Source organism: Haliaeetus albicilla, chromosome 22 (genome assembly GCF_947461875.1).
Source record: "Haliaeetus albicilla chromosome 22, bHalAlb1.1, whole genome shotgun sequence".
NCBI classification, from domain to species: domain Eukaryota; kingdom Metazoa; phylum Chordata; class Aves; order Accipitriformes; family Accipitridae; genus Haliaeetus; species Haliaeetus albicilla.
In genome coordinates, this window is record NC_091504.1 from 25253703 (window position 1) to 25267274 (window position 13572).

At 58.3% G+C, this 13572-nt stretch overlaps 1 protein-coding gene across 2 annotated transcripts in view; it reads left to right on the forward strand.

The window, feature by feature from the left end:
• Positions 1–11446: 11446 nt before the first annotated feature.
• Positions 11447–13572, forward strand: part of PRKCB (protein kinase C beta) — a 136239-nt gene continuing 134113 nt past the window's right edge. For both annotated transcript variants that reach the window (XM_069810557.1, XM_069810556.1), the window contains exons 1-2: positions 11447–11783; positions 12043–12074. In XM_069810557.1, coding sequence (XP_069666658.1) covers positions 11614–11783; positions 12043–12074 — 202 coding nt within the window. In that variant the 5' untranslated portion in view covers positions 11447–11613. The remainder of the gene's footprint in view (positions 11784–12042; positions 12075–13572) is intronic.

Consider the following 13572-nt stretch of genomic DNA (forward strand, 5'->3'; position numbering starts at 1 on the left):
CCCTGGTGGGAAAGCTGCTCTGCTCCCCAGCAGCACGGCTGCCGCCTGCCCTGCACCCAGCGCCGGAGATGGCACAGGCTCCTGGTCACCATGGAGACCTGGGAGGAGGATTTTGAACCATCTCAGAGAAATTTCTGCCACACGCCCCTTTCCCATCCCCGTCCCCATCCTCCTCCAAGGTCAGCCATGATGGAGGTCACTGGTGCTGGCCCATGGTCTCTGCTGGGAGTGGGCAGCGTGGAGCCCACCCAGCCTTGGGACAGCGTCCCCTCCCTGAGACACAGGCTTGTGCTCTTGAACTGGGCTAAAACCACCTCCTGGCCCCATGGCGGGGCTGTGAGCCCCAGCAGAAGGGCAGTTCCCTGCGGGCTTGTCACCCCTCCCCTGGGACGCTTCGGTCCCTCACCAGGACTTTTGTCGGGATGTGCGCCCTTCTCCCATGCCGGCAGTGATAGGGCAGGTCGGGGGGCACCGGCCGTGCAGGACCACCGCGAGCCTTTGGGCGGGCGCCTTCCTCCCTGGGCCGAGCAGAGAGCAGGCAGAACCCCCCAACCTGAGGTCAAAGCTGGCAAAGGGATCGCTGCCCCAGGGCACAGCCCCCCCTCCAGACCCCGGGTTATTCTGTTGTCCCCAACACGGAGATTTGCCCATAGCGGCTGATCCCGCTGCTGCCAGCAAGACCCCAAGAAGAGTGTTTTGCTTCAGAAGCAAGAGCTTCTATCGCTCTTCGCTGGGTTTCTCAGCTTTTGGAGGCTGTCGAACCTCCATTTGTTTTTTAGCAGCGAGGAATCAGAGCAGCGGGGCTTGCAGGCGCGGAGGTGCTTTGGCTGCATATCGCTGGCCGTGCCGACGTCGGAGCGAGAGGCGCGAGGGCGAAGGAGCTCGCCGGAGCAGCAGGACGGGCTGGAGCAAAGGCTCCGCGGAAGGGGAATGCTAATCAGACTCTGTGCTGGCAGCAGCCAGAATGCTGCACAATAAATAGCCATTTTAATTACCGCACAATATTTACAAGATTGCTTCCTCATTTGGGAAATTAAAACAAATGCTCCATCAAAATGATCAACAGTGTACAGAGAAGCACAGGGCTGGTAAAGAAATGCATTGGCTGGTAATGAAAGAGTAACTGGCACCTTGGTGCTGGCGTGGCTTCCTCCTCTTCTTTGCGACCAGGGTGCCAATGATGGCAAAGGGCATCCTCAGCCTCGGCAGCGCCGGGGCGAGGTGGGCCAGCGGTCCCTGCTCCGGGGGTCCGGCCAAACCGCCCAGGCCTGCGGCGGGAGGGGGCCGAGCCGGCCGGGTTTGGCAGCTCGGCCCTGGCGAGGCTCTGCAAAAGAGGACACGTGAAGGTCGGGCAGAGGATGCCGAGCTGCAAAATGCCTTTCGCAGACCCGGGCTTCTCCTGGCTGCGTCCGTCTGTCCTGCCTGCCGTTACCGCTAGCCGGGAGCTGCCCCCAGCTCTGCGCGCTTTGCTGCCCACCCCCCTGAGTTATTTCTCAAGCTACAGCACCTGGTGGGACTCTCCGCCTCGATTTAAGAAAAAAATGGAGACCTGGAGAAAATCTCTCAGACTGTAGTCACAGAGGGGCACGGGGCAGAGCGCTCCGACCCCCCATTTTTGCTTTCTGAGCGTTTGGGGGGGCTAACGCCGTGCCAGTGCTGGGGGAGGCGGCTGCCCCCAGCCCCAGCGGGGCTGACGCTGCCGGGTGGGTGGCTGCAGCCTGCAGAGCCCCCCCGCCGGGCACCGGGCACCGGGCTCCGGGCAGCACCCCCCGGTCCGGCCCGGCCCGGCGGGGGTGGCCTCTGGGTGCCGACCCCCCCCCGCCACCCCCGGCTGCCTTTCCCCTCCCCCCCGCGGCTTCCTCAGCTCCTTTTCCCTTTTCTTCCCTTTTTTTTTTTTTTTTTTTGCAGCGCTCCCGTTGCCGTGGGAACGGTGACATCCCGAGTCGGGCGGGGCTGCCGGGCGGGGGGGGGGGGAGACCCCGCGTCTGCCCGGGGCGCCCCGGACACGGGTGGGGGGTTCCCACGGGTGGGGGGTTCCCACGGGTGGGGGGGACCCCGGGTGGGGTGTTCCCCCGGGTGGGAGCGCTCCCTCCGCAAGCGGCGGCGGGGCCGGGGTCAGCGGGGCTCCCCCCCCCCCCGCCCCGGCCGGTGTCCCCGGCGCTGCCGTTCCCCTCCCCAGCACTAATTGGAGCCGGGGTCAGCAGCTTTCCCCGTTTGATCATTAATCCCGAGAAGAGCCATCGTGCCCCGGCAAAGGCGCGCTGCCTGCGCGGGCAGCGGGGTTTGGGGAGCAGGCAGGGCACCCCACCGGCGCTGCCGGCGCTGGGATGCACCAGAACGGGGTCAGGCAGGAGGCTTCCAAGGACATTTGAAAAAGCAGCGGGATTTAATTATGTTCAGATACCTGCTGACAGTCCAGCAAGTCGTTGCGGGGGAGGAGATTCCACCTCGAATGAATCGCGTGGGGGGGAAGTGGCAGGATGGCCCTTAACACGCCAACTGTTCGTTTACAAAGACGCTCACAGGCCCCCATGGCCGCGGTCCAGACTGAGCCGGGAGCGCGGAGGATTTCACCTTCCACTCGTTCCAGGAGCGGGCGGCCCTGGAGCAGGGAGGATGCCTGAGAAAGCCCAGGTGACATCTCACCCGTTGTCCCCAGGCCCCAGTGCTGCCCCGGGGCTGCAGAAGCAACTGGATTTCATGGAGGCGTTGGGAAGAGGAATCTAGAGGGAGAGCTGAGGAACGTGGCTGGCTCAGACTGCTGGCGGAGCACAGACCCCCCTCGGTTGTCGTTGCAAATGTGACCACCGCCAGTGACGAGGATTATTTTCACCTGAGCACACTTCAGCAGCTCCCGGGCTGGGCGCAGGGAGTGGATTGGCCGTGGCCTGGCATCCACACACAGAAACAAGCAAAAATCCCCCTGAAGACAGGAGCTTCTACAATGCTTTGTGGCCCCTGGACCTGGTGCTCCCGGGTCTCCGTGGCCCTTCCAGCAGCCCACGGGCAGGGGCTGGGCCACGCACCGCAGAACCGACATCCGCCGGCTCCCGGGTGCTGCAGAGCTCCCAGCTCTGAGAGGGGCAGGAAGGAGCCGGAGGAGCCACGGCCGGTAGGGAAAAGCCAGAAAACAATTTACAGCTTCCTCCAGATGGCAACTGGTACGATCTGGCTAACAAACACAGATGAGCAAGCGTAAGGGAGGAATAAATAAACCTCACAGCTCATGGAGTAAAACAACCTGCTGCGATTTACAGCAGAAAAATCCCACTCGGCCAGTGCTGAGCTCCCTCCCCTTCTCTTCGCTGGGGCTGGTGGTGTGAGCTGCTGGGGCAGGACCCAGGGGACACACCAGCGCAGCCTGGCACCCACATCCCTCCAACCTGCCGCCCGGGGGGGGGGATGCCCTTGGGGTAAACAAAACCCAATAGCAGCTGAGATGCTGCTGTCCAAAACCAAAACCAAGTTATTTAGTTAGAGAGGAGTGAAAACCTCATGCAAATGTTTTCCATTCAAAAATTCTTTTGATTTCTAAATTAGTAAAGCAGCAAGTCTTTCTGGGAGATTTTTTTTTTTTTCAGTTTTTTTTTGGTGAAACATTTTCAAATATTTCTGGAAATTGATCAACAGGTAGGTTGTTCTCTGTTTTCAATTTTTTTTTCATTGCTTTTCCTCCACAGTTTTGTCTAACTTTAAATGTTTGTGGTCTGAGCGGTACCAGGAGGTCTCGCGGTACCCCACACTATGCAGAGCAGACCAGCTTGTCTGTAGCTCTAGAGCTGGAGTCCCAAAGCCATCACCAAGAGGAGATCCCTCGCCTGCACTAACGCTGCTGGACCCGGCTGGAGAGGAGTAACGGAGCTACAGAGACACGATGCCACAGCTGAAGATGGCAGCAGTAAGTCAGTGGTAAAGCTGCGGACATGCTCCCGGGGTCACCGGTCCTCGGAGGGAAGGTCAGATGCCTGGGCCGTGGCTATGCTCCGGTGACACAGACCCGTGCATAAGGATCCACATCCCGGCAGCCGGCGGCGGCGGCGGGGGGACGTGTTACCTGGGGTGGGCTCAGCCAGGGTCCTCCACCCCGGCAGGCACAGCACCGCGGGAAGGGGTCAGTGGCATCTGAGCAGTGGCACCCACCACCTTCACCGGTAACGGCACTGAGCGGTGGTGGGTGTTTGTATCTGTGTGTGCATGGGCTTGTGAGGGTGAGGCCACTGGGAAGGCAAAAACACCAGCAAGGAGAGTGCCAGGGATGGGGGAAGGAGGAGGGAAACCCATGTCTCCAGCTGAAAAGCCCCCGCGAGCCTCCCCTGCACCTCTCCTCCACCAGCTCTGCTGCAGTGCCTGGGCACACTCCCACCACCTGCGGGGCTGGGGAGGGCGGCCGGCAGGACATCGGGGGACAGCGAGGCAGAACCCCGGCACGCCTGGCCCACAGCTCTCGCCTGCACGCTCGCCTTCAAGCTGGAATGATCTCCAGTGGAAAATAACATGAGATAAGCGCTGTGAGAAAAGGCAAACCCCACCCTGCGCTAATGGCAGATCTGTGCTTTATCCCAGGCTTGTTTTTGCTGGGGAATGACCAGACCAGCTGGAGAGATGGAGGCCCAGGGGCAGAGCTGCTGGGGGAAAGGGAGCAGAGTACGAGCGTGATGTTTCAGCGGTACAAGCCAAATGAGACCCGTGCTCGCTTGGAGTGAACAAGCAGGGAAGAGCCACCCGATTTTCTGTGAAGCATCTGTGTGAAGGCATTTATGTGCTGAGGGCATGCCAGCAGCGATGCCTGGTTAAGCTGGGGGTGGACAAAGGCCAAAGCCATTGTAGGAACATCTATCTGAGGATTTCCATCTCCCAGGATTTAAGGCAGCCAGGTGATAGACTTGTGAAGAAACAGGCTCCGGAGCATCCCTGACCCGCAGCAGGGCCCGTTTGGGCTCTGTGGGCCGAGGGTTTGCTGGCTCAGGGCAGGACCCGCTGGGTGTCAGCAGCAGAAAGCGGCTGTAAGGGAAGAGGTTAATGGCTCAGCTGTGAGGAAAGCCCTCCAAGGGGAAGCTTAATGAAGAAGTCATTGTGCAGCCGGATCAGCCCTGCTGTCTGTAACTGAGCCTCATTGTTATTTAAATGGAACTCCTTGCAGGGCTGGGTGAATAACTTGATGATCAGATGATTTTTCTGAGCAATGTGATGAACGCTGTATATAAAACCAGCCATCACTTGTGAGAAGGGGTGCTGCAGAGAAATCTGGTTCCTGGGGGATGGCAGCTGGAGTTTGCCATGGCACAAAAGCCGAATTATTTTGCATGCCAGAGGAGGCAGGTGTTGCAGCCCCGGCCAGAGAGATGGGAGAGGATTGCAGGGGCCTCGTGGCACCACCGACACCGGTGGGTGTGCGGCACTTCTGCTCCCGCTCTGCTCTGCCCCCAGAGCTGGGTTTAGTCACTGGACACAACTGATCCTAAGGAAGGGAGAGGGGTGAAGAGCTGCCTGGCCAGGAGTGTGCCAGCCGCCTGGGGGTGCACGCGTGGATGCAGGGACTGCATTGGTGCAGCTGGATGGAAAAGTGGCCGTGCATCAGCTCGAGCCCACCTCTTACAGCTTGGTCTTGTTGCTGTTCAGTTTGGGTGCTGCTTCTATAATCCAGCAGAAAAATTTAATGCTGTCCTTAACTCTGAATGCTGCTGCCTTGCTCTCCAGAGCCTGGAGCAACCCTTTGCATGCCGGTGAGACAAGCGGAGGTGGCAGTGCCACTCTGGCTCCTGCCACCACGCTGAACTCACCTGTGTGCTAATCCAGCTTGGAAGGCAGTGGGAAATCCCCACTGGTTTGGAGCAATAGCAAGAAGTAATGACCACTTCCTATCTTGGAGTCATAGGACATGAAAGCCACTTACTGATCAAATGGTTTTGGAAACAAGCAGCAAAACCCCAAGGATTTTACTGCTAACTTTGTTTAACCAAGTGTGCAGGAAGGCGGCTTGATGTGGGCCGTTTCTGGATACATGAAACAGAATTAATTTGTTCTCCCTGAAAGCCAGCATCCAGGAATATGAAATATTTAAATAGCCTAACCATGTTTGTGATGTGCCGAACCATGCAAATACCTGATGTGTGGCTGCGCTTTCCATGCATGCAGGTTTGGACCACTCGGGTTCTGCAGCTTTTTGGCAGGTTTGGTGCCTATGCCCCTTGCCACAGCAAGTGGAGGGTGTATCACCGCCAGGCAGCGAACAACACAGGCTCCGCATCTCATTTATTCATCTGTAGTATGCTTTGCCTTGAGGAGGGATGGAAGAAACGTTTGTGGGTCTGCAAAACAGCAATGCATTTACAGAAGCCCTGAACACCAGGCTCTGCAAGTCTGCACGCTTAGCCAGGAACCAGCTTGCTTCTCTGGCTCTGCCCCACTGCCCCTCACAGCCTGGCAGCTCCTCGCTGGGAGTTGCACACCCAGGCTGTCCTCGTGCCTCATTCTTGCTCTTGGGTGCCCGTGAGTCCCAGCAAAGGAGCACAGGCCAGCTGGGAGCCTGGAAACAGGGCACAAGCTCTGCTTCTGCAGGAAAGTGTGTTCTCTGGTGTGGTGGGGAGATGCTGTCCTGCCCACTCTGCCCTGGGCAGATGGACTTGGGCGGATGGAGCCCTGTTTAAGTACCATTTTCTATTGCGGTCCCTCCACTTGCTCGTGCCCTCCTGCCCCGGGATGGCTGGGTGGAGGGTCAGCATGTACCAACTCTCTGACAGCTGAATAACCTGCACTCTGGGCACCGTCAGGGATAACATTTCTTTGCTTGCTTTGCCCAGGTTTCCTCCTCTCTGCCCAACATACCTGGGTATCTCTGCTCCCTGTGTTTGAAACCCCCCCCGGGTTAGCAGAGGTGCTCTGCGGGGCCGCGGCCGGCCAGAGCCCACATTGTCCCCCAGCAGCCCTGCCACCTCGGGCAGTGGTCCCGATGCCCTCAGCGACAGCCCTGTTGGATTTCCCCTCCAGCACATCCACACAGACCCGGAGCACACAGCTATTCAGCATCTGCACTGCCAGATCAAATCAAGGTGGCTAAAAAAGTTGAGTGGAGGTAAATGAAAACGATTGCTTCTCGCAACTGGGATTGGAGCAGCGGCTGTTCCAGCTGAGCACCGCCGACCGGCCGTGCCTCTGCGGCTCTCCCCATTGCTCTCCCTGCTGCCGGCCACTTGTGAGGGTTTATATAATGCTCAGGCACTAACGTTTGGGGCGGGTTTTTTTTTTCACACAGCGGCTGGCTGCGAAGGATGCTTTTGCCTCCGGTGGGTGGGTAAGTAGGTCTCTCCTCACATGAACGCAGCTTCTCTCTTCCTCACTCCATCCTTTCTGCACGGAGGACGTGAAACATGCAAAAACTGTGAAAGCAGAAAGGGAAAAACCAGCGCAGCTGACATCGCCCCACTGCAGGGGGCGGGGGGCTGCCCGTCACCCCCTCCATCCCCAGTGTCCCTGCGGGGCCCGGCGCAGAACCCCCCTCCCCAGCGGGTGGCCCCAGAGCAGCAGCCCAGCCGGGGATGCCCCAGCCTGCGGCTCCAGCTGCGGCTCTGCCCCACGGGCCCTTTGCGGCCATGCTGCTCTCCGGGTACCGCCTGGGCAGCCTCTGCCACGGGGCCTGAAGAATCGACTGCTGTGAGCAGCAAGAAGCTCTTGCAAAGTTTGTTGGGACCAGGGCTTTCCTCCAGAGAAAGAAGAAAGTGTATGTGCGTATGCGGGGATCTGCCCTTTCTTGGCAAGACCATTTTGGGTGAAACCTTTTAAAACTTTACTTGTGGCTCCTGGACCCAAAGGAGCAGCACTGCTCAGCATGCACCCCCAAGCACTGGGAGACCCCTGCCAGGACCCCACCAGCCTGCATCCAGCCCGCCGCTCCAGTGAGCTTTAAGTGTCTCAGAAAGCCTCACACGAGCTCCGCAGAGCTGCAAGGAGGCACGGGGAGATGCACGGCGTAAGAGCCAGTGCTAAGACTTGCTGCTCGCGGAGCGATGGCCGCTTGGCTGCACCCGCAGGGAGGGCGCAGCAGGTCCCTGCTCCAGGGTCCCCCGTCCCTGTGTCAGCCCTCCCGGCACGCTGCGGGGGCGAGACGGCATCCGCAAGTGGAGGCGGAGGCCGCTGAGCACTGCTGAGACACCTTTATATTTAATTAGAGTTTGACTCTTCCTCCACCTGTTTCCTGTGGCGGATTTAGGTCCCTAAGAAACAAATGCTGAAAAAAAGAGAAAAATCTGTTCTCCAGCTTCTTTGAATTCTTTAGAGAAAGCCAATGTGGGCACCAAGGGAGCAGCATCCCTACACCAGTGCAAGGCTGGAGGCTGCAGTGCGCTTGCCAGGACCTTGCCTGCGCTTCCATGCAAGCCATTGCTCCCGGACAGCAGCTCCTACACTTGTCCTGTCCACACCAGCAGCATGAGAGGCTCTTGCACGTGCGGAGGCAGAGCTTGCTTAGGAAACAGGGAGAATTTACCTTGTCTTTTGGGATTCTGCCTCTTTGCTGGATGTTGGGGCTGGCTCTCCCCACCCTGGTGCAGAGAGAAGGCTGCAGGGCTGGAGCCGGCTGGCACCGTGGGCACGTTGCAGCATCCTTGGTGCAACGCACCAGGTTGTGTGGTTGCAGCGGGTCTCTGACCTGAACCCCTGCAGTTTGTTAGCTGTGGTTCGGGGTTTTTGTTGGAAAGGGCCCGTGTTACTCGGGCCCTGCAACCCCGACCCCGCAGCCTCACGCCAGGCTCTCTGCTCACACACTTCCCGGCGCGAGCGGCAGCCCTGCTCGGTGCTTTCCCTTCCACAAAGCAGCTCCTCGGTTGTCTGGTGGGAGGATGAGGTCCCTTCCTCAGGATGTGAATCATGTCTCTATGGGAGCCTGCTCCTGCACCCGTTGTCTCCATGTCTCCTGTGGCTGTGGGGCTGCGCTCCCACCCCCCGGCAGCGGAGGGAGGCCGCAGAGCCGGCGGGTAAAGGCGAGCCTGGATTTTACAGCGCTGTGCTCCCCGGCGGTGCTCTGCAGCTGCAGGCGAGGAAAGGAAAGCCCATTTGCCTGTATCACTGGTTGGGTTTTGGTGCCTTCCTCTATCTGACGGCAGGAGCCGATGGAGGGGAAAAAGTCATACAGAACCTGCACTTCTACAGAAATGGGAACGAATTGGGCTGATTTGCCCTCTGCTCCACGCACTGCGCTCCCCTGAGAGTGCCGGTTCAGAGTTGTTTGTGTGTTAGTCCTCTCATCGCACCTGTGGGGACTTTACTTGCATTAATAAATATAACAATTTCCTTAGAGGAAGGAGCTGCTGGGATGTTCAGCCCAACATTTCAAAGTGCTGAGGGGATCTGGATACCCAGCTGCCATGAAAATGAGCATGGTCTTGAAAATCCTGCCTTTAACTTGTTATGACGCTGAGCGTGCTAAATAATGAAAATGGTAAGATAAGGAAAAAAGAAAACAGCCTCCCAAGAGCAGGAACTGTACCTGGCTTTTGTACTTCTTGGCCCAGCAGAGTGAAAAAAAACCTAGCGCATTAACATGATTATCAACACTTCTAGGGGGAAATTAAAGACATATTCTCAGTGGTTTCTGCTGCCGCTGGGTTTCATATGCAGCAGTTATGCGGGCTGCATTTGGAAAACGGGTACATACAGTAAAAGAACAACAAAGAAGAAACAGGCAAAGCCCAGAGTTTACAATTAAAATGAGAAGAATTCAGCCTAGCATGGCTACATGTGAAGTGCAGCATGCACTTCGGGTAATATACCACTTTCCTTTGCAAAAGTACACAGGAAAGGAATCAAAATGACCTGTTATTATTTTCATTATTACTCTCATTCCTTTGCATGCAGAAGGAGTTATTTCTGTTGTGAAGAATTCTATGTGCAAACCAGCAGTGAATAGGGCCTTGCTCCCAAGGCAGAAGACACCCTACAGCACGGGCTGGCAGGATGACGGGGAGAAAAGGCACCACCTTCGGCCCCCGCTTTCTCCGGCACGCCGCGGGAGGCCTCGGGAAGGTTCCCCTTCATTTCTTCATGACACAAGTGCAGCACGAGGAGGGATGCCTGCAATTTATTGCTCCTTCTTAGCATTAAAATCACATGGTGCTGGGTGTTAGTAACAAGCCTGTCTGTTTATGGAAAGACGACATCAGCAGGACAGGTCCGTTATGTTTTATTATTGTAATGAACCTTTTAAAGCAGCCAGGTAATAACAGCTCTGGGCCTATTTCTGGTAAGCCTCCTGGGCGTTTAATTCCATAGAGCTAGAGGGGCATTCTTCAGAGAAAGAGCTTGTAGGATGGAGGGCTGGATGGCAGCGGAGCAGGGATGCACTTGGGCCACAGAAGGAAAATGGTCACATGGCTGCAGAGCCAGAATTAAATCCCATAAACAAGAATTTAGAATTGTTGTTCACAGAAATATTTTCATGATTATGTTTCAATTAAAGTTGTCTCTTGTTTTGATTTGAATTTTCATTGCCTCAGCTCCCAGACCAGGCACGATGCAGCACCGGGCTGGCACAGGGAGACCTGGGCCTCGAAGCGGGACCCCGAGGAGGAGGAGGCTGACAGATCTGATTTTCAGTGTCTGTGAATGCCGGCAGGTAGCAAGGAAGATGAATGGCAAATGTGCTTTGAAAACTCCTCCGTGCTAGTCAGCTGGGGTATTTTCAATGAGTTGGGTAAAAGAAGGTCATTATTTGAACCGTAAGCTTGAAAAAACCATTCTGAGAGGACCTCTGAGCTGGTCGGCTTTGCACCCTTGTGCCTGTGTGTGAGCCCAGGCGTGGGCGAGCCGCACTCCGGCCCCCGAGCCGGCGGCTGCAGGAGCTCCAGCCTGGATCCCCCCTAAACTTACTGCTCCTGCTGCCCACTTGTGTTGCGCGGACAGTCGGGGCAGAGCAAAATAATTCCGGCCTTGACACTGGGAAGCCTCGGACTCCTGAGGGAGCCTGGGAGAACCCCCACGCTGCAGTGCTGCCCGTCCTGCAGCGGGCGGTGTCTGCTCAGCGCGGGTGCCCCCGCGACTGGCTTGAAGACAGGACTGCCCTGTTGGGGTTGGGGTTTTTTTGTTTAAATTGTTGCTATCACCCTCATTACCGCCACCATTATTACTTATCCACCCCCCACCGCTGCCCGCACCGCGGCCGGTCCCGCCGGTCTCGCGTGGGCCGCCGGCGCGGGGATGCAGGTGGTGTATGCAAATGAAAGCGTGGGCGGAGCCTCTCCCGGCACCGCCCACTGCGCCCCTCGGCGGCCCCCCACCCCCCCCGCTCCACACCGCGCGGCGCTATGCAAATCAGGATGCAAAGCAGAGGGGCGGGGCTACGGCCGAGCGGCGCGACCGGAGGGCGGGGCTTGTCATGGCTGGAAAGGGCGGGAGGGGCGGGGTCGCTATGCAGATGAGGGGCGGGGCGGAAGCGTTATGTAGATGAGGGGGCGGGGCGCCGCCGGGTGTGTGTCGGTGCCTCCCGCCAGCTGCAGCCAGAGGTGCCGAGCGCAGCCGAGCCCCGGCCCCAGCTGCCGCGGACGGACCGGGCCGAACCGAACCGAAGCGAACCGGGCCGGGCAGAGCCGAGCCGAGCCGGCGGCCGGCAGCCCCGCGCAGAGCATGGCCGAGCCGCCGGCGGCGCCGGGCCCCGAGGGCGAGGAGGGCCCGGTGCGCTTCGCCCGCAAGGGCGCCCTGCGGCAGAAGAACGTGCACGAGGTGAAGAACCACAAGTTCACGGCGCGCTTCTTCAAGCAGCCCACCTTCTGCAGCCACTGCACCGACTTCATCTGGTGAGCCACCCCGCGGGGACCCCCCCGCCGGCTCCGCCGCCCCCGACCGGCGGCACGGCGGGACTTCCACCCCCCCCCCCCGACCCGCTCCGGGACCCCCGGCCCGGCGGGACCCCTCCTCACCCGGCCCCGCGGCGGCCAGCCCGCCGGGACTCCCCCTCAGCCTCCTCCGGGCACCCCCCCGCCCCGGCCCGGCTCCCCTCAGCCCCCCCCCGGTGCACCCCGGGGCCGGTGTCTCACGCCGCCTCTCTCTCCGCAGGGGCTTCGGCAAGCAGGGCTTCCAGTGTCAAGGTGAGTGTCGCGCTGCCGGGGGGGGCTGGAGGGCGGGGGGGGGGGGCGGCAGACACCGTCCGCCACCCCCGGGACCGGCCCCGGCCGCGGAGCCCCCCGGGGAGCATCGCTCCCGGGGCTGGCGGGCAGCATCCCCGCGGGAACCGCCGTGCCCAGGCCGGGGAAGCAGCTTAGTCATATTTTTTTTGTTGTTTTTTTAATCAGCCGAGCAACTGGTCCGTGCTTGTAAGCCGGTCGAGCTTCATTACCGGAGATAAGGGCCCAAGACTTCAGATAAATCCCCCAGGAAAAGGCAGAGGGAAGTTTATTGTTTTTAATGTACTTAACATGAAAACATGTGTTTTAACGGCAAACGGGCTGCGTGCTGGCCTGGTGGCAGTCCGATGCTGTAACTATGCAGTCTGGAAGAACTTGAATGGCTTAGTTGTGTCGCTGGGGAAAAAATGAGGCTTTATAACAAAATATGTTGCAATAGCTCCTAGGTTACTACAACCAGAATTCTTTGTTCTGATAATGCTGGGGATTCTGGACGGGCTCTTCGGGGATTTATGATGGCCCCTCAGGAAATTAGGATGAATTAACCGGGCTTTACCTGGTTGCATGGTGCTCCTGTAGCTAGCCTAACGGCAGGTTGCAGATGCTCGCAGATAGCCTGGCGAACCCTGGCCGCGATGGTGTGTGTCACACCTGCGTGAGGTTAAGGTCTGGGCTTGGGATTCAAACCGGGCTGGTGCTTGCACTTGCTGGCAGTGAAATTTTGCTCTAATGAATATTTGGGACAGAGCTTTATTTTGGCAGGTGGCTGAATCCCAAGCTGAGGTATTTTGCATGAAAATAAAACAGCTGTATAGCTCTAGTATCTCAAGAACAGCTCATCTTGGCAGCCTTCAGATGTGTCTGAAGCAGAAAGCAGACCCCAGCGGGTTACGGTGTGGCACAGAATCAAAACTCGAGGTGCCGCGGTGGGTCCAAGCAGCTCTGCCGGCGTTGCGCCTGCCAGCTGGGGCGGCTGCAGGCAGGAGGGCTTTGTCTTGGGTGCTCTCGGGAGCATCTCTGCAGACGCTTGTGCAAGCGGTGTAAGCCTAGCCCAACCTAAGTGGTGCTGCTACTCGTCCTTAACACTTGCCTTAGGAGTATAACCTTAAAATACCAAAAGCAACTCCCGGCTGCCTCCCAACACCCCACCTAAAGGCCTGGGCTGGTGCTGGCAAGCAGAGAAAAGCAGATGTGGAGACTAAAACACGTCCTAGTGGTGTTACTCAAGGTCACAGCTTCCCCTGGTACCTGAGGTTTCATACATGGGCAGTTAAGTCATGTTACTAAGAGGAGTTTTGTGCAGCTTGCATCTCTTATTGTGGGTCTTCCCCAGGTTTACCCAGCCGTTAGTTCTCTGGCTTTCCTTATGGTGCAGGCAGTGTTACACCAGGTGTGTTTGTGCAAACATAACGCCCCTGAAATATGAAGTGTGCTAGAAAAGCTAGTGGGGATCGTGTGCTGG